At 42.8% G+C, this 20,313-nt stretch overlaps 1 protein-coding gene and 2 pseudogenes across 1 annotated transcript; 1 reads left to right on the top strand and 2 right to left on the bottom strand.

Moving 5' to 3' along the window:
- Positions 1-1,199: 1,199 nt before the first annotated feature.
- Positions 1,200-5,007, bottom strand: LOC111968241 (myosin heavy chain, fast skeletal muscle-like; annotated as a pseudogene).
- Positions 5,008-5,025: 18 nt separating this feature from the next.
- Positions 5,026-10,286, bottom strand: LOC139022624 (myosin-4-like; annotated as a pseudogene).
- A 5,684-nt stretch (positions 10,287-15,970) lies between these two features.
- Positions 15,971-17,807, top strand: adprm (ADP-ribose/CDP-alcohol diphosphatase, manganese-dependent). Its single transcript, XM_023991938.2, has 3 exons — positions 15,971-16,795; positions 17,109-17,231; positions 17,351-17,807. The coding sequence occupies exons 1-3, from the start codon at positions 16,219-16,221 to the stop codon at positions 17,638-17,640; spliced, it is 990 nt and encodes a 329-aa protein (XP_023847706.1). The 5' UTR covers positions 15,971-16,218; the 3' UTR covers positions 17,641-17,807.
- Positions 17,808-20,313: the final 2,506 nt, after the last annotated feature.

Below are 20,313 nucleotides of genomic sequence, written 5' to 3'. Positions count from 1 at the left end.
GCCCCAGCCCAGTACCACCAGTGCCAACACCATGCACCAGGCTTCCTGTGCGTCTCCAGAGCCCTGTTCCTCCTCCACGCACTCGCCCTGTGGTGCGTGTCTCCAGCCCGGTACCACCAGTTCCGGCACCACGCACCAAGCCTCCTGTGTGTCTCCAGAGGCCAGAGTCTGCTGTCTGCCCAGCGCCACCTGCGCTGCCTGTCTGCCCAGCGCCGCCTGCGCTGCCTGTCTGCCCAGCGTCGCCTGCGCTGCCCGTCTGCCCAGCGCCGTCTGAGCTGTCCGTCTGCGCAGTTTTACGTTGTCTCTGATTGGGAACCATATTAAGGTAGGCTGTTTTCACTGTTTGTTTGTGGGTGATTGTTTCCTGTCTTTGTGTTCTGCACCAGATAGGACTGTATCGGTTTTCACGTTTGTATTTTGTATAGTGTTCACGTTATCGTCTCTTTGTTATTAAACATGTTGAACACTAGCCGCGCTGCGTTTTGGTCCTCTCCTTCATCCCAGGAAGAAAGTCGTTACAGGTGCTGCAGGTCCTTGACTAACCTCCAGATTCTTCTTCATCCTCTCTACATGACCGCTGGTGTCCTGCTCCTTCTTCAGTTCTCAGCCATCATGGCCACCTGTGTAGGAGAACATTTCATCTCATCATATTGTTGTTGGTTTTACATGACATGATATGGAGGTAAAATAGTGTGAATCTTTGCTTGATATGACACAGTGATGGCTTTCTTGGCTTTCTCCTCTGCTGTTCCTGGCCTCCTGGATGGCATCCTCCACTTCCCTTGCAAGCTGACTGACATCTGCATCCGGATTTTTCTTGGTGTTGAGAAGACTGGTGTTTCTGTTAAAGTATGGCATTATAGATAATTTTATTAGATGTTACAAATAGTGGCATGGAAATCTATATAAACCAAGGCAAGGCTACATATTTGTGAGTATACCTGGGAATGCAGCAGCCCCACTCACAGGCATCAGTCAGCTCCTGCTTGGCCATCTTGCGGCTCCTCTCCATCTGTTCCAGGGCAGCCCTCAGCTCCTCCACTTTGGCCTGCATCAGGGAGCTCCTGCGCTCCACCATGGCTGCCTGCTCCCTCAGCTCTTCCTGGCTACGCAGAGCCTCATCCAGGTGCAGCTGGGCATCCCGAGGAGAGAAATAAACTCAACTTTTTAATAAAGTTAATTAGTAAGACATTATAGATTCATATTATGTAGAAATGCTTTGAATGCATTACCTTGTGGTCTGCTGGAACGTTTCTCAGCTGTTTCAGGGCCTCACCAGCCTGCCTGTTGGCGTGGCTCAGCTGAACCTCCATCTCGTTGAGATCGGTCTCCATCTTCTTTTCGATCTTCAGGGCATCATTTCTGCTAAGGGTCTCAGAGTCTAGGACCGACTGGATGGTGTCAACGACATGCTGGTTGTTTAGTTTGATTTGCTCCATCTCCTCCTCTTTCTCCGCCAGCCTCCTGTCCACATCACCTTTGACCTGGGTTATCTCCGGCTGGATACMAAGGATCTTGGATTCTTCGTGTTCCAAAGAGGCCTAAAATAATTGGATAAATTGACAGTTTTTTGGGGAGGTGACAATGACGAAACAATATATGTTATTCATGCTGAAATTATTCCATTGATTATTGACATTTTCATATTTCAGGACATTTCTCCATTGGCATCAAACCTCGGCCTCCTCTAGAGCAGATTGGATCTCAGATTTCTCTGTCTCTGTTTGCTTCTTGTTCTTCTCCAGTTCATGGATGGCTTTGCTATTCTCGCCAACTTGTTCCATCAGATCAGATATTTCCTCTGGTATAACATTAGTATCATAGTTAGTTACAGATCTGAAGTTTAAACCTGCAGAGACACAGACTATTGTCCAGTTAGCATACGTTGCAGGTTATTGTTCTCTCTCTTCATGMCCTCCAGGTTCTCCAGACATTCCTCGTAGGAGTTCTTTATTTTGAAGAGTTCAGTGCTGAGGGAACAAGACTCTTTCTGGGAACCTTCCAGCTCGGCTTGACTCTCCTCATACTTCTGCTTCCATTCAGCCACAATCTAAGGAGGGTTTGAAAGATATTGGTTAAAGGTGGTTGACTTGATTTGAGCTTTTTGGCAAAACATTGGTAGTCTAATTTAGTGTAGTCTACTACTTAAGGGTCAGAATTGGTGGGTGACTGATAAACTTTTTTATGGAGGTCGCTACATGTAAATTCAATACAAGTGTATTACCTTGTCATAGTTCCTTTGCTTTTTATCCAGGACAGCTGCTTGACTATTTGCTCTCTCCACATCAGCCATGAGGTCCACCACCTCTCTCTGCAGCCTCTGCTTAGTCTTCTCCAGAGAGGAACACTTGGCATTCACAGCCTCAATGGCCACCTCAGCATCCTGGAGTCGCTGGGCAAGTTTCTTCCTGAGGATATGTCCTTCTTTTAGTGTTGAAARACAATGTTTCTTGGCCTCATGAAGGTGAGCAGTACATTTCTAAAGCACAATATTTAAAAGGCCTGTATCTTCTGACTCACTTATCAGTACGCTGGATGGCATCAGTCTCATATTTGGCTCTCCACTGAGCCACCTCTACATTGGCTTTGGACATTCCCCTCTGCAGCTCTGCCTTGGCCTRCTGCTCCTCTTCAAACTGCTCCATCAGCATCTCACAGTCATGGCGAGATGATTGGACAGCGTGGGCTAAGGCACTCTTAGTCTTTACAGAAACAAATTAAAGCAGATTAAGTATCCACCTTTACACCAAAAGATGGGAGTTGGTTATGATTTGGATGTTATAATTTTTAAGCATGTGTAGAGCTGTGTACTTTGACTTTTTAGACTCTTTAGAGGTCTAGATATGAATTCATTCTTCAAAGTAGAATTTTAAAACAAACTTTGGTTTCTTCTTCAAGCTGCCTATTCAGCTCTTCAATTTGTTGAGTGAATGACAACTTGGTCCTTGACATCTGAGAAAGTATCTTTCTCGTCAAGCCGGCGGGAAAACTTGCCTTTCAAATAAAGTATTATAAGAACATTTGTTAGAACAGGCGCTCTTTAATTGTGGTCCAAGTGGTGGATTATTGCCAACTCAGCATGATGTATTTCCTACCATTCTCAGTTTGAAGTCTTGCTCTTTGAGTATTGAGATCAGTGAGCTGGCGAGTGTTCTCATCATGTTTGGCCTTGTATTCGCTCAGCCCGTCCTCCAGAGCATGATACATCTTCTCGTAATTTGCCTTGTTATCTGTTTCATGAATTAAAAAACTATGAATGCATATTTCTGTAATGGAATGAGATTGTTTTCTACCTTGGATTTGGACACTGATTCCATGTCGCTGAACAGATCATCAATCTCCATTTTCTGTTCACTCTTTTCTTTCTCCAGCTTCTGCTTGATACGCTGCAGATTGTCAATGTGCTCTGCCACTGTGTCTGCATGTTTCTTATGCAGGGAAGCAGAAGTAGCCTCATGGTGCAGAGTTGACTCCTCCAGGTCTCGTCTCAGTTTRTGAAACTCGGCCTCTCGCTTCTTGTTCACCTCAATCTGAGCAATGYTGGCTCCACCAGCTTCTTCAAGCCTCTCGCTGATCTCTTCAAGTTCCCTGGAYAGATCAGACCACTGCTTCTCCACCTTAGCCCTGGCAGCACGTTCAGCCTCAATCTCCTCAATATAGGCCTGAAATAAAGTATTGAAGGAAACATTTTAAACACATAAAGGTCTTAATCTTGAAGGCAATATTTTCTCGTTGAGTACCTGGAGCTCCTTGATCTTTTTCTGAGATTGAGCTGCTGAACTTTGCTCGTCCTCAAATTTTGGTGAGAAGCTGGCTGAACTCAAAGTCTTTCCTGCCAAGTCAAACCATATGATCAGAGTTTCTATCAAAATCACATGTTCTAGAATATGAATGGATGAATAACTGAAGTGTTTATTGCACTTTTTCAGTCAATCCTCCAGCTGCTGCTTGTCGTTCTCCAGATCCATTACAGAGTCTTGTCAGTTTCAGATCCCCTTCAAGCTCTCTCTTTGTCCTCTCAATATCCATCCGTATCTTTTTTTCTTGCTCCAGAGAACTCTCAAGCTGTAAAAGGAAGTAGGAAGTATGTTTAATAGTGAAACCTATCCAGAATAAAAGCTAATAAAGCTCAATGATTAGACTTACATTGTCCACTGGTTGCTCCAGCTTAACTTTGGCTTTGGTCAGAATGTTGACTTTGTCTTCCTCTSCCTGGYGGTRATCCAAAGCTTGCTGGTGGGTCTCTTGGAGGGCTTTCTTGTCCTTGGATAATTTTCCAATCGTCTCATCTAAACCTGACATTTCTTCTGTCAAATTTTTCACCTGAAGTTTTTGGAAAAAAGACACGTCAGTGAATGAAGGATCTTACCTTTTTTGGAAAACAGACCCGTTCATGAAAGACATTCACCCTGTTTTCAGTGGCATGTTTCTCCTTCTCCACTTTGGCCAGGGTGAGTTCCAGATCATCAATGTCCTTCTTCAGCTCAGAGCACTCATCCTCTATCTTCCTCTTCTTGGAAGTCAGTTCAGCATTGATTTCCTCCTCATCCTCCAGCTTCTCACCCAGCTCTTTGGCTTTGGTCTCCAGTTGGATCTTGTTCTTGATGAGGCCCTCACATCTCTCCTCTGCATCCACCAGACCTTCACTTTCCTGGAAAGAAAATGTCTCAAACAAAATATAATATTCTGTTGATATTTTCTATTGCATCCTAATAACCTTGCTTTTTGATGTGATAAKATGACTCTGGATCTCTAGAGCAAGTCATTCAATGTTGTAAGAACATTGTTTCCTATCRTTTGGCACTCAATAACTATACTTACAGCCTGAACTTGCAGTCGCAGGTCATTCTTCTCCTGGAGCAGGGTCACCAATTTGGCCTCCAGCTCGTTCTTCTTGGTCTCTGCTTTGACCTGGTTGTCCTGGCACTTGTCAAAATKCACTAGTCTAAAGAAGGCCAGTTTTATTGCTTCTTTAATCAGAACAACAGTTTTCAGCTGTSGTAACATATTTGCCTTTTAAAATGATCAACTTGGATTAGCAAACACAACGTGCCATTGGAACACAGGAGTGATGGTTGCTGATAATGGGCCTCTGTACGCCTATGTAGATATTCCATACAAAATCTYACGTTTCCAGCTACAATAGTCATTTACAACATTAACAATGTCTACACTGTATTTTTGATCAATTTGATGTTATTTTAATGGACAAAAAATGTGCTTTTCCTTCAAAAACAAGGACATTTCTAAGTGACCCCAAACTTTTGAACGGTAGTGTATATATTTTGTTTTATAATTCAATTAAAAGTTTCCACCATATTAGAGCAATTCTATCAGATACAGTATCTGTCTCTTATACACATCTAGATGTGTATAAGAGACAGGTGGACAGTGTTTTTTTTAAATGAACGAAACAGAGCATTTGCAAGGGATCCTGATCAAATCAGGAATTAGGAGACAAATTCAACACATTTTCTGCAATTTGAGTTTGATTGCATTTAGCCCAAGTTTCTCTACTTACATCAGTAGACAGCAGTTCATCACAGGCATCGATACTAGCCACAACAATTTCCCCTTGGCTGATAAACGAGAAGTCATAAGGGTTGGTGGTGATGAGAAGAGTACCTTTGAGCTCAGGCTTCTTGTTGGACACGATCTGGTAGAAGATATGGTAGCTCCTCTTTGCTGACAATTGGAATGTCACCCGGGATTTTTCCAGGAGATCTGCCAAAGCAAAGAGAACATGTCTGTGCTGTGTATCATGTGAATGTCACCGTGTAACATAGATATTTGTGAGCCAAATGTGGCATACAACTTACGGTAACACTTTACTTGGATAGTCTGTAGAGTATATACAGATGGACTATCAGTAACATTTCAACTAACTATCTACTAACCCGAACCCTAACCCTTGTCCTAACCCTAAACTTAACCCTTACCCTAACCTTAACCATTTCCCTAACCCTTATTCTAAACCAAACCCCAACCCTAACCGTAACCATAGTAAGCAGCTTCTTATCAACAGTCTGTTGATAGTATGACCTGGAAAATCCGGACTATGCAAATAGTGTGACCCAACTTACAAGTCTCAAAATCAGCAGAAGCCAGTTTTCCTGTAGTTCCAAAGTGAATTCTGATGAATTTTCCCTGAACAGAGATAAAACAAGACGGTAATGACCTTGATGACTTAATAATGATGACAAATAAGTGACACCATATGACATAGACAGAAATGCTAATTTACAAAGCGAGAGGAGTTGTCGTTCCTAACGGTCTTGGCATTTCCAAAAGCCTCCAGCAGAGGGTTGGCTGAGATTATCTGGTCTTCCAGGATTCCCTACAGGTAAAATACGACAGATCAACCAGTCAGCCAATCAAGTAACATGAATTCATTCAATCATAAAGTACAGCAGATGATCTGTCTGTTTAGATTACTACTAAAGGCATGTTCTTTGTYTAGCTGTCTGAACAGTGTTCCTTGAGAGGAAAATAAAGATGTTGAATTCTACGTGCATGCATTTTGCCTGGACCCTCTTTCTTCTTGTCCCCATTTCCAGACACTGCGATGGTCGCAAAGTACTGGATGACACGCTTGGGGTTCACAGTCTTCCCTGCACCGGATTCTCCAGAGAGAAACACAAAGTACATCCATAAAAAACACAATGTTTCTTCCTGTTGAAGAACTTAAGTCTGTTGATTTTCAAGTTCCGTTACTTACGTGATCAAGATGGACTGGCACTCTCTATCTAAATGAAAAGGAGCATCACAATCATGATAAGAACATCCTGTATATGAATAGACGACAAACTAATAAATMACATTGAAGAACTTGAATCCTACCAGTCAGCATAAACTGATAGGCATTGTCGGAGATGGAGAAGATGTGGGGTGGAGCTTCCTGACGTTTCTTCCCTCTATAGGCCACTACCACCTCCTGGTTGTAAACTGATAACCACTTATAGGGGTTCACAGTGACACAGAAAAGCCCAGAGTAAGTCTGAAAACACAGCAGTGATTGTAAAATCCGTTTAAGGAGAGTAATGTGAAAAGGGTGAGCTTTGGAAACAAGCTCAACTTCAGACAAAGACCAACCTTCACTCATGTCAAATGTGACTCGCGTAGATCTTCCATGCTGCGTAACGCTCTTTGAGGTTATACAGCACAGCGGCCTCATTGGGTCATCAGGTGGGTCATCATGGCCATGTCCTCAATCTTATCAAATTTAGGAGGATTCATGGGGAAGACTTCGTCTTCCTTCACTGTTACAGTCTATGTTTAGGAAGAAGAAATAGATACATTTCTGGAAAATATTCGATCTCGACTGTTTACATCTTTTTTTTTTTACATGGCACTGTACTAGTTTGATTAGACGTAACTCAATGCTCCCGCTTCAGTCTGAACGGTTGCTTTGCTGCCCTCTTTGCTCTGTAGAGTGCCTTTGACATACAGCTCCTTAGGCTCAGACACAAACACAGCCGTCTTGGCATCAAAGGGTCTGTTCTGTGCTTCTATCCTCTCTACCAGACTTCCGGAGGTATGGGGAAGCTTCCCCCAAACACACCCATCTCAGCCTCTGAACTCCTCTTTGTAAAGCACCCTGGAGGGGACTGGGGGGACAGAGATGGAAGTTGGAAAAGAAATTCAAAGTATTTGTCAATTGAACTGAAGAATAAGAATGACTTTTAGACCACAAGAGGCTGCTGAGGGGAGAGCAGCTCATAATAATGTCTTCAATGGAGCAAATGGAATGGCATCAAACCCGTGGAAACCGTGTGTTTGATGTATTTGATACCATTCCACTCATCACGCTCCAGCCCTTACCACGACCTCATCCTCCTGACTTTTAGACACTTACCTCCCTCTGAGGCTTGAATTCATGTATGAGATCCTTTCAGTAATGTGCGTTCCTATAAAAGAGAACTCAGATCACTCATCAAATCATAAGATCACAGTAAAAATGTTCAGCAATGCTTTCATTGGAACGTAATGGAAGTCATCACAAGGCACAAGTACACTATACTTCACAGAGTTTGGAGGGCCTCATCAATAGCACCTCCAATCGTAAAATGTAGATGTCTGCTTCTCCTCCTCCTTTTATAAGGTTCCCTTTGGCTCAAGCGGAGACTGAGCAAATGCCTATATTTGGGTCAAAGCCCCTTAAGAATGTGTGGCTTGAGGGAGGTGATGAGATTGGTATGTGATATTAAGGCAAATTAATGTCACTCGGCTTTTGTCACAAATCTGCAGGGAGCAGCTGCAGCTCAGGGGGAGATCTCATAGGACAGACTCAGAGGAGAGTGACCTCTGAGATACATCCTTGGCCAGCAGCCTCTGATGCAAGGGTCTCCAAGGTTTTCAACATTACCTTGTTGACTCGTCTATGCAGAGAAACAGAATGCAATGCTTTCTTAAGAATCATGCAGATCTTTGTATTACAAGAGGTGTCAGTGAGGGCTCCAAAAGCTTAATGGCTGATTTAAATAACTAAAATCCATCTGACTTGTGATTGGGCTTATGAATTAAAGCATAGCTGGTTTCTCCTTCAATACACATTCCTTCAATAGACATTCCTTTAGGCTCTTCACAGAAGCCTCTGAGATTAGTGGATGAGGGCGTGGCCGAGATTTGGTCCTCAAGGTCCAGCATCTCACCATGAATCAGCTTTGAGTACAAAAGGACAACACCCAAGATGTGTATTGTGCTATGCTGTACTTTACTGTGCTGTACTGTAAAGTACAGCACAGTAAAGTCCTTGTTGATAATTACTGTACTTTAGAAAGCCATAGAATATTATTTATAATTACATAAACAATGGCGCCGCAGAAGGGGCAGATGGAGTGGTCTTCTGGTCAGGCTCCGTAGACGGGCACATCGCCCACTGCTCCCGAGTACTAACCAACGTCCAATCTCTTGACAACAAGGTAGACGAAATCCGAGCAAGGGTTGCCTTCCAGAGAGACATCAGAGATTGTAACATTCTCTGTTTCACGGAAACTTGGCTTACTCGGGATTCGTTATCAGAGTCGGTACAACCACCTGGTTTCTTCACGCATTCCGCCGACAGAAACAAACATCTCTGTGGTAGGACGAAGGGCGGGTGTGATCATAACAGCATACAGGAACTCAAGTAATTTGTTCACCTGACCTAGAATTCCTTACAATCAAATGCCGACCGCATTATCTGCCAAGAGAATTCTCTGCGATTATAATCACAGTCGTGTACATCCTCCCCAAGCAGACACCTCGACGGCCCTGAAAGAACTGGAAACCACATATCCTGAGGCTGCATTTTTTGTAGCTGTGGATTTTAACAAGGCTAATCTGAAAACAAGGCTCCCTAAATTTTATCAGCATATCGAATGCGCAAAATTCTGGATGATTGTTACTCTAACTTCCGCGACGCATACAAAGCCATCCCTCGCCCTCCTTTCGGCAAATCTGCCCACGACTCCATTTTGTTGCTCCCAGCCTATAGACAGAAACTAAAACAGGAAAGCTCCTGTGCTCAGGTCTGTTCAACGCTGGTCCGACCAATCTGATTCCACGCTTCAAGARTGCTTCGATCACGTGGACTGGGATATGTTCCGGATAGCATCGAACAACAACATTGATTCGGTGAGCGAGTTTATTAGCAAGTGCATCGGTGATGTTGTACCAACAGCGACTATTAAAACCTTCCCCAACCAGAAACCTTGGATTGATGGCAGCATTCGCGCAAAACTGAAAGCGTGAACCACTGTTTTTAATCAGGGCAAGGCGACCGGAAACATGACCAAATACAAACAGTGTAGCTATTCCCTCTGCAAGGCAATCAAACAAGCTAAGCGTCAGTATAGAGACAAAGTAGAGTTGCAATTCAAAGGCTCAGACACGAGAGGAATGTGGCAGGGTCTACAAGCAATCACGGAATACAAATAGAAAACCAGCCCCGTCGCAGACCCCGATGTCTTGCTAAACAACTTCTTTGCTCGCTTTGAGGACAATACAGTGCCACCAACACGGCCCGCTACCAAAACCTGCGGACTCTCCTTCACCGCAGCCAACGTGAGTAAAACATTTAAACGRGTTAACCCTRGCAAGGCTGCCYGCCCAGACYGCATRCSTAGCRYRYTCCTCAGAGCATGCGCAGACCAGCTGGCTGGTGTGTTTACGGACATATTCAATCAATCCCTATCCCAGTCTGCTGTTCCCACATGCTTCAAGAGGGCCACCATTGTTCCTGTTCCCAAGAAAGCTAAGGTAACTGAGCTAAACGACTATCGCCCCGTAGCACTCACTTCCGTCATCATGAAGMGCTTTGAGAGACTAGTCAAGGATCATATCACCTCCACCCTACCTGACACCCTAGACCCACTCCAATTTGCTTACCGCCCCAATAGGTCCACAGACGACGCAATCGCAATCGCAATCACACTGCACACTGCCCTAACCCATCTGGACAAGAGGAATACCTATGTAAGAATGCTGTTCATCGACTACACGAGACCCTGGGTCTCGACCCCGCCCTGTGCAACTGGGTCCTGGACTTTCTGACGGGACGCCCGCAGGTGGTGAGTGTAGGAAACAACAACTCCACCCTGCTGATCCTCAACACTGGGGCCCCACAAGGGTGCGTTCTCAGCCCTCCCCTGTACTCCCTGTTCACCCATGACTGCGTGGCCATGCACCCCTCCAACTCAATCATCAAGTTTGCAGACGATACTACAGTGGTAGGCTTGATTACCAACAACGACGAGACGGCCTACAGGGAGGAGGTGAGGGCCCTCGGAGTGTGGTGTCAGGAAAACAACCTCACACTCAACGTCAACAAAACAAAGGAGATGAACCCTCAGCTTATGCTGCCCCCTATCCAGGCAAGSTTACTATGGTGTTACTTAGGAGACTTAATTGAATGAATACATTCCTGGATGGCCAGCTGTCCTAAAGATGACAGTGAGAAGGGATCTTAGGGTTGGGGATGCGCCTCATTTCAATAAGTTATCTCCTCTACCCCTATCCTTGTTCATTCCCCTTTGGCAATCTCAGACGTCCAGGTCAATATGAGAGTTTTCAGAAACTCTGCCACTGAGAGAAAAATAATAGCTTTGCTTCTGAAAAGTCTGTAAGCATGTATTTATTTCCTGAAATATGCCGAATTCAAGTGAGCCCTGGCCAAGAGCCCTGGCCAAGAAAGCAGCATACATATTTACACATGAGACACAACACAACATAAAACATAACTATGGATGGAAGTTTAAACAGTGCAAAGTGCATAAAATAACTTAAAAGAGCAGGTTTAAAAACGTGCAATCTATGGTCAACAGCCCTCCAATTTCAAATCATCAATCAGAATAGAATGATTTGGTTTTAATTCCTTCTGCAAATTGTTCCAAGATGACCGAGCAGCAAATCTAAAACCACTCTGACCAAACTCAGTTTTCTGTGTTGGGAACCTTATATAAAATACAGTTCTGTGGCCTCAGACGAAAGTATCTACCTGAAGCGGAGTAGGGGGTTACTTTCTTGATCTTGAGAATATCCTTTTGTTTTGTTTTCTCTGCATTTCTCTGGCCCAGTGCAGTCAAAAACGTGATTTTTCTGTGGTTTTATATACTGTATTTTTCTGTGGTTTTATATACTGTATTTTTTCCACACTATAAGGTTGGAAGAATACTGTGAAATTGTGAAAATGACAATAATTCCCTTTTAGTGTACAGTAAGAGCTGTTTGAAAAGACTGCCTGAAATGTCAGCCTGTTTTGGTGGAATGGAGTTTTGGCCTTCCTAGGTACGTCACCAGGCGGTAAATTAGTTAATAGGCCAACAAGAAAGAGAGTTCAAAACCCCTACCAATAACTAGTTTTCAGTTTTCCCCTACATACGCCCATCCTAGCAAAATTATTGCTATTTTGGTTTATTTGTGACTATTTTAATTGAAACCAATCGCAGTAAGGTGCATAATTGTAACCCAGAAATGATTTGATATTTATTTTTTTATTTTTTATATCTGCACTGGACCTTTAAGACCAATTTGAGCTGAAAGAGGTTATGTTGGACAACATTAAACAGCTCCTGCAATTTGAGAAATGCCTCAACTAGTGTGGGAGAAGTGCTATTTTGGTGACATCTGCATAGAGATGTTTGGAGGGCATGATAAAAGAAAGACATGGATTACAATGGATTGGCATCATACTCTGTTTAAAAAAGCTCATCTTTAATGCAACAGATGGTAAAATCTCTAGGCTTATGAGTTAATGTCAAGTCAAGTTCAAGTTGTCTAAATAAAGCACAGCTATCAGGGTTGTTCAGTCCATTATCAGACTCATAGACACACTTTTATCTGATGGTAAACAATAAACAAACGATGGTATGAATTGACCCTTCGTTAAGTCCCGCACCTYAATTTTGGGCAACCAATCGCAATGCTCCAATGAGAGCAGCTGCGATCAGTCCTGATCCCTCAGACAAGCTCACTGAAAGCCAGCGAGAGCTATGYCAAAAACGGAGAGTTTTAACATAATGTAATGGCTAAATAATGTAACTGTGCACCAGTAGTACTTGCTACTGTGATTACTGAAATGCAGAGCCTGTTGGAGTATTTTTCGAATACGCAATTCGACTTTTGTTGCATTGTTTACTAGCTCAATTGGTTAGCTAGCTCTCAGTCTCATTGACCACCAAACATTGCTAATGCTAGCTAGCTCGCCACTTAATGTAACTTGTTTTCTCAAAATATATGTTAGCTAGCTAAGTTAACCATGTTATGAATACAACTTCCATCTGCTGTTGATATGATTTGAGAGCACTCGTTAGCTCCAAAAGGGGTCATAGCTTTGACTGCTTGCTGACAGTGAATGCAGAGCCATGCAGTGGCTAGCTAACCTACAATAATAATTTGACCAGGTTCCTGCGAAGCAATTGTAATGACAATACACCACAACATATCCACGAGTTTCCTGATTAGCAAGGGGTAGTCTGTGTTTAATTTCATTGTGTATTAGAAAAGCAGTTTACAATTATTGTGAGGGAATTTCGCCACACAGTGGTTGAATGGGGGAAATTATTTTTCTTTTTTTCACCTTTATTTAACCAGGTAGGCTAGTTGAGAACAAGTTCTCATTTGCAACTGCGACCTGGCCAAGATAAAGCAAAGCAGTTCGACACATACAACAACACAGAGTTACACATGGAATAAACAAACATACAATCAATAATACAGTAGAAAAGTATATATACAACATGTGTAAATGAGGTAGTATAAGGGAGGTAAGGCAATAAATAGGCCATGGTGGCGAAGTAATTACAATATAGCAATTAAACACTTCTTTGGTATCATGGTGTTTGAACATTTTGTTTGTGCATGCCGCCACCGAATGTGATGTAGTGTGTTTAATCATGTTACATTTGTGATACAAAATGCTCCTGCACCATACCAACGGGCTGGGAGGATGGCACACCCTGTAATTCTTCTGAAGTCAAATCTCGTATACCCTTATACTTCTCTGCAGCTGCCACCACAACATCTATTTTCTGTGATTTACGTTCCATTTATGCGGTACAGTTGATAACCATTGCGATGAACGCTAAGAAGCCAACATTACTGAAGCATAAATCACTCATTGGCCTATCCCTCTGTGCTGGCACAGATCTACTACTCACTGGGATCCACCATTGACCAATCCTCTACTTTCTTCACTACCTCAGCATACAACACCTTCTGCACTACTCTGACCACTTCAACCTGCCTCTCTCGCATCGGACACTTCCAATCACCAGCAACATGGTCACCCCTACAGTTGGCACGCACACCTCTATCCACTGAAACTACACAATCCTCTGTCCCATGCCCTCCTGCACACTTCCCACATCGTAGAATCTCCCTCCTACACGCTGCTGCGACATGACCAGAAATGTTGCACCTGATTCTGCACAAAAGCTCTAACAGGATGATATATCTTAATACTTTTCAACTTCAATTGCTCCATCTCCACACTTAACGCTACACAAGAAATCACTCCTTTCAATGGTGCTCTGTTCTTGAGAGCAAAGCAAGAAACAGATCTTGACCCAAGTTGCATGATATGGAGCGCGCCTGTTCTCTCTGGTCAGAAGGTTACCTTCACTGATTCGCCTTTCTCACCCACCCTGAAACCACAAATGGATCTGCCAAAAGGCAAGTGTGCACTTTCTCCAAAAAGGTCCCTCCGAAGAGACCAGATTCTTCTTTACCATGTCCAACGATGCCAGGCTCTGGTTACAAGCTCTTTACCACAACTTCCACCTCACTTAACTCGCCCTCATTCACTTCCATTTCCCCTCAAGAACTCGGTCTGGCGCACAGCTCACTTTGTTTGCACTTGACACTAATCTTCTTCGACACCCCATCTCCATTTTTATTGCAATCTTCCTCAGATTCAAATCCAACCTATATTTTCCTCAGTCTTTTCAACCTCCTCTTCCTCTTTTTCCGCCTCCATTCGTCCTAATAAATCCACGTCTCTGTGCCCCTGTCCCAATATTCCTGTTTTTGATTCCCTGAATGGGGAATTGGGATTCCTTGAAAATGTTGTTTGAGGTTGCAACAGTTACCAAGGGGGGCAGAATTTAGCGAAAGTTCTATTGTTTTTTAGGATCTTAATAAAACATGAAACAGCCTGAATAGTGGGCGAGTTCAAACACACCTCTAGGTCTATGTGATTAATATAAACATGTAAAGACTAAATTAATCAGATTTTGTTTACTGTGTGAAAGTGTTCAATAGCCAGTGATGTGTAGTATTACTACCCTCTAGTGTCAATACTGTGAAAATACGGGGAGGGGTCACTTTCACATTGTTTGATGAGTCAGTAGAGCCACATTACTATACCTGCTAGATTTGTCTATGGCCCTGTTCAATATTTCACAAGAGTCCTGTGCATTTGGTGGTAGTGCAGTACTCGTCTGTTGTTTACGTAACCTGCCATGCAATCCCAATACTGTATCTGATACTGCGCAGTTGCAGCGCAGCTGGGATGTTCGTGAACAAATGCACTGACAGTAGTCGGAATTACCGTTCTTCTAGCATCAGGATATTGTGCCCGGCAGCAGGCTCGAGGATATGTCTTTCTCAAAATAAGAGTTCCCCTGCAAAGACATGCTAAACTTTGGGAATATCTATTTTTGGGGGGGTGCAGTACAACTGTTTTTCACAGCATTGCAACCACATTTGAATAAATAAATATATATTTTGACGCTTTTTACTATGTATTATTTATACCAGCGTCGGAAATACTCAGTAAATTCGCGACTAACCAAATCTGGTTCCTTTTTGAGGGGGACTGAGTCGCACGCTTTTTCGCCGACCCCTCCATAGACCCCAATGCATTACATTGTAATATACTGTACATGGGATACATGTTGGTTTGTAGAGAGAATTTTTGTACTCAGTAGGGTCTCTACTAACCAAATATGCAGTTTTGGACGGGGACTTTGTCGTAAATATCTAGCAGCACTTCGTTCTCCAACGTTCCATAGACCCCAATGCAATACACTGAGACAGGAATAAATGTTCTCTCTACAAGCCAATATGTATCCCTTGTACAGTATGTTACAGTGTATTGCATTGGGGCTATACGAGTGTTGGAAAACAAAGTGCTGATGAATATGTACGATAGAGTTAGAGACCCTACTGAGTATTTCCTACCCCACTTTAGCTGACACAGTTAGAAAAGTTGTCTTTCTACAGCCCAACTTACCAGTGTCAACATAGTATTTTTTTTATTATATTGGTCTTAAAAATGTTTTTAAAACCAGATGTTGTATTTGTTTTCATGAATTGCTTATTGTATGTTCTTGTTGGCACAATAACAGTGGCCATTGATTAGATTCCATATCTATTGAATGAAATAGTTATTGACAGTAGTTATTCACTTTGCAATGTTTTGAAATGCGGGCTTTTATTTTGAAAGTTTTCTCATACAAACGTGACGTAATCATGTGTGCTGCTGGCAGAATACTAGTGCAGTCGGATATGTAACAACTCTACCGGTGTTTTAGAAAAACTGTAACCTAACTGTATCAATTGACATTGAAACAATGTACAGTATCTAGTACAAGAGGACAACAGCCACAGAATATCCTGGCAACCTTCACTCCATTCTAGTAGGTAGAATAAACAAGCGTTCTGGCAGCGGTCAAAAATGTTAGAAGGTTAGCTAGCTTTCTCAAGTGGACTAAAAGTAGAAGTTTGATCGATAACATCATGACAACCGGAATGGAGAACTGCGCCAAACCACTGTTTACATTTGGAATAATCGCCGACATTCAATACGCCGACATAGATGATGGCTTCAATTTCAAACGCTCAAGGAAACGATACTACAGGAACAGTCTTCGCCTATTGCACAATGCACAGAAAAGGTGGACCGCGGATACTGTCAAACCCCGGTTCATCCTTCAGCTCGGTGACATTATCGATGGCTTCAACAAGAGGCATGACGCATCAGAGCGGGCCCTGGAAACGGTGATGAAAGAGTTTGACTCCTCTCCGGTTGAAGTCCACCACGTTTGGGGCAACCATGAGTTTTATAACTTTAGCAGAGACACCCTAATGCGGTCGGTTCTCAATAGTACTACAGATTCTGAAGCAGGAGGGGGGCATCTCAGCATCTGTGAAATCTATGCATATCATTTCAGTCCAGCCCCCAAATACCGATTTGTCGTTTTGGATGCCTATGATGTGAGCCTACTAGGGAGAGAGGAGTCCAGTCTGAAATACCAGCAGGCTATTGCTATTTTAAAAGCCCACAATGACAATGAAGATCTGAACCATCCCCCAGGTAGGTCTACTGTTAGTCAGGAGGTCTGGACCTTTAGCCTATAGCACAGGTAGTGCACTTGCCCTGTTAACTGCAGGGTAGCTAGTTTTAAACGCTGTTCCCCCACAAGTGCTACACTAACCTCATCACATCACTTATGAGCAGAATAGCCTACCACTAGTAACTACTATTTTATTGATAATGCACAATTCCATGTAGCTTGACTGTGGAGAACCTAATGCCACAGTAGGCCTAATGCTGAGAATAAGAGGTGTTTCACGTGAATCGAAGTATTTGACACTTGTTTAATAATGTCTTTCTCCATATGTTTTAGCACCTGTGGGGATGGAGCAAAGGTTTGTGAAGTTTAATGGAGGATTCAGTCAAGATCAGCTGGACTGGCTAGAAGGAGTTTTGTCGTTGGCAGACAACAAACTGGAGAGGGTCACCATTGTCAGTAAGTCAAGTCATGAGGCCTACATAACAAATGTCATAGCAGTCATCATGACATTTGAGATCACTAATGTGACTCAATAGACAAATTAACTAAATAATGTTGACTGTTTTCTTGTACAGGCCATCTCCCTATCCACCCCAGCTCTACAGGTCCTATCTGCCTAGCCTGGAACTACGATGCGCTGCTCTCCATACTCCAGGCCCATAAGAGTGTAGTCTGCTTCATGGCAGGACACGACCATGATGGAGGGTATCACAGAGATGACTCCGGAGTGCACTACCTCACACTGGAGGGGGTGATAGAGACCCCCCCGGGCAGTGATGCCTTTGGTACAGTCTATGTGTATGAAGACAGAATGTTTTTAAAGGGATATGGAAGGATGTCTGATAGAATACTGATGTATCCATGATAATGCCAAAGATTCTACGGCTATACGGAATCTGGGGAGGGACAATTCCTTGGGTCCTCATATACACTGAGTATACAGAACATTAAGGACACCTGCTCTTTCCATGACATAGATTGACCAGGTGAATCCAGGTAAAAGCTATGATCCCTTATTGATGTCACTTGTTAAATTCACTTCAGTCAGTGTAGATGAAGGGGAGGGGAGGTTAAAGAAGGATTTTAGAAGGATTTTTAAGCCGTAAGACAATTGAGACATGGATTGTGTATGTGTGCCATTCAGAGGGTGAATGGGCAAGACAAAATGTTTAAGTGCCTTTTAACGGGGTATGGTAGTAGGTGCCAGGTGCACTGGTTTGTGTCAAGAACTGCAACGCTGCTGGGTTTTTCACGCTCAACAGTTTCCCGTGTATCAAGAATGGTCCACTATCAAAAAGACATTCAACCAACTTGACACAACTGTGYGAAGCATTAGAGTCACCATGGGCCAGCATCCCTGTGGAACGCTTTAGACACCTTGTAGAGTCCATGCCCTGATGAATTGAGGCTGTTCTGAGAGGGGGAGGGGGGGGGGTGTGTGTGTTACAAATCAATATTAGGAACGTGTTCCTAATGTTTGGTACACTCAGTGTGTGTGTGTGTATATATATTTCATTTTCTGAGTTAAAATGGGCCAGTTATTAAAATAAAACGTTATACCAATATTGATTTAAGTGGAAGACAACAGGTACTGATAAAACATGTTGCACATTCCATCTGGCCTGAGATTGGGTGCCAAAAGAGTGGGAGAATGTCTCTTCATAACATATAAACACACTTTCTCTCATAATATGTTACCTCAATAAGTTGATATTGTAGCTCTAAATTATGTTATTGTGGTGATAGACCTATTGATAATTACCTATGTATAATGAATGCTTTGACGAGTAAATTGATTAATCTGTGTATTGCACTGTAAGGGGTTCATTATTTTACCTTCAATAAATTTCATTTGATTTCTAAATGTTCCTGTAATAGTCATGCAAATTAAGTTTATTGTCATTACTAAATATATGCCATTTGACGCATTTATCCAAAGCACATGGTTGCCATGGGTCTAAGAGTATAAGAAGCACCATTAGTTAAATCATGACGGCACACATCACATTACATATTTGTAATGTGTATCAAGAATGGTCCACTATCCACAAGATATTCAACCAACTTGGCACAACTGTGGGAAGCATTAGAGTCAACATGGGCCAGCATCCCTGTGGAACGCTTTAGACACCTTGTAGAGTCCATGCCCTGATGAATTGAGGCTGTTCTGAGAGGGGGGGGTGTTACAAATCAATATTAGGAATGTGTGTATGTGTATATATATATAAGTTTCAGAGTTAAAATGGGCCAGTGATTAAAATAAAACTTTATACCAATATTGATTGAAGTAGAAGACAACAGGAGACTCACGGCTGGAGGAGGCTCACGGCAGATCACACTTTAAGAAATATATTTTCTTTATTCTACTATTTAAACCCTTTTCTACATTTCCTTTATTATTGTAACATATTCAGGAGGTAGCCCTGACCGGGGCTTGAACCCAGATCTAGCAAGTGTCAAGCCAACACCTTAACCGTTATTCCAAGAGGTCCAAACCTATTGATGAGGTCATTGGGTTTTGAATTAAAGGGAAAATCCACTCAAACTATCTTTAGATTTAAAAAAATAATAATATTCCACTGTTGATACAGTCCCAAAATGTTCTGCATGTCAGCAGTCTCAAGATATTGGACTTTCAAGAAGCAAACTGACTGGTTGCATCACTATGGCAACTGCTCGGCCTCCGACCGCAAGGCACTACAGAGGGTAGTGCGTACGGCCCAGTACATCACTGGGGCCAAGCTTCCTGCCATCCAGGACCTCTATACCAGGTGGTGTCAGAGGAAGGCACTAAAAATTGTCAAAGACTCCAGCCACCCTAGTCATAAACTGTTCTCTCTGCTACCGCACAGCAAGCGGTACCAGAGCGCAAAGTCCAGGTCCAAAAGACTTATAAACAGCTTCTACCCCCAAGCCATAAGACTCCTGAACAGCTAATCAAATGGCTACCCAGACTATTTGCATTGCCCCCCCCCCCGTCCCCCGACACACTCTTTTACACTGCTGCTGCTCTTTGTTTATTATCTACGCATAGTCACTTTAAAACTCTTTGGGCTGGGGGCAGTATTTTGACGACCGGATGAAAGTGGCCCAAAGAAAACTGCTGTTACTCAGGCCCAGAAGCTAGGATATGCATATAATTGGTAGATTTGGAATGCTATTGTTATTTACTGCTCCTCTTTAATTATTTGTTACTGTTTTTTTTTCTTATTTTTTTTTCCTCATCTATTTTAAAACTGCATTGTTGGTTAAGGGCTTGTAAGTAAGCATTTTACTGTGTATTCAGCACATGTAACAAATAAATTTGATTACCGGCATCATATTGTGATGATGCAAAAAGCTTGACTGCTGAATGTAAACTATTTGGGACTGTATTAGCCTCGTCAGGGCTACCTTCTGAATTGTTAAATTAATAAGGAAATTTTATTTATTTTTTAGAAAAGCAGTTTTAGAGTGGATTTTCCCTTTAAGGTTGCTAGATTACCTTCCTTCAGGAGAGCATATCCCATGCTTCTCTACATATCAAGTTCCTCACGTA

Source organism: Salvelinus sp. IW2-2015, linkage group LG8 (genome assembly GCF_002910315.2).
Source record: "Salvelinus sp. IW2-2015 linkage group LG8, ASM291031v2, whole genome shotgun sequence".
Lineage (NCBI taxonomy): Eukaryota > Metazoa > Chordata > Actinopteri > Salmoniformes > Salmonidae > Salvelinus > Salvelinus sp. IW2-2015.
This window is presented reverse-complemented; position numbering and strand designations above follow the sequence as displayed.

What these genes read in the sequence shown, in the direction of transcription:
- adprm (XM_023991938.2), top strand. Translation starts at nt 16,219, where the DNA reads ATGACAACCGGAATGGAGAACTGCGCCAAACCACTGTTTACATTTGGA. An exon ending in AGATCTGAACCATCCCCCAG is followed by an intron (nt 16,796 to 17,108) that starts GTAGGTCTACTG and finishes CATATGTTTTAG; the next exon opens with CACCTGTGGGGATGGAGCAA. An exon ending in GGAGAGGGTCACCATTGTCA is followed by an intron (nt 17,232 to 17,350) that starts GTAAGTCAAGTC and finishes TTTCTTGTACAG; the next exon opens with GCCATCTCCCTATCCACCCC.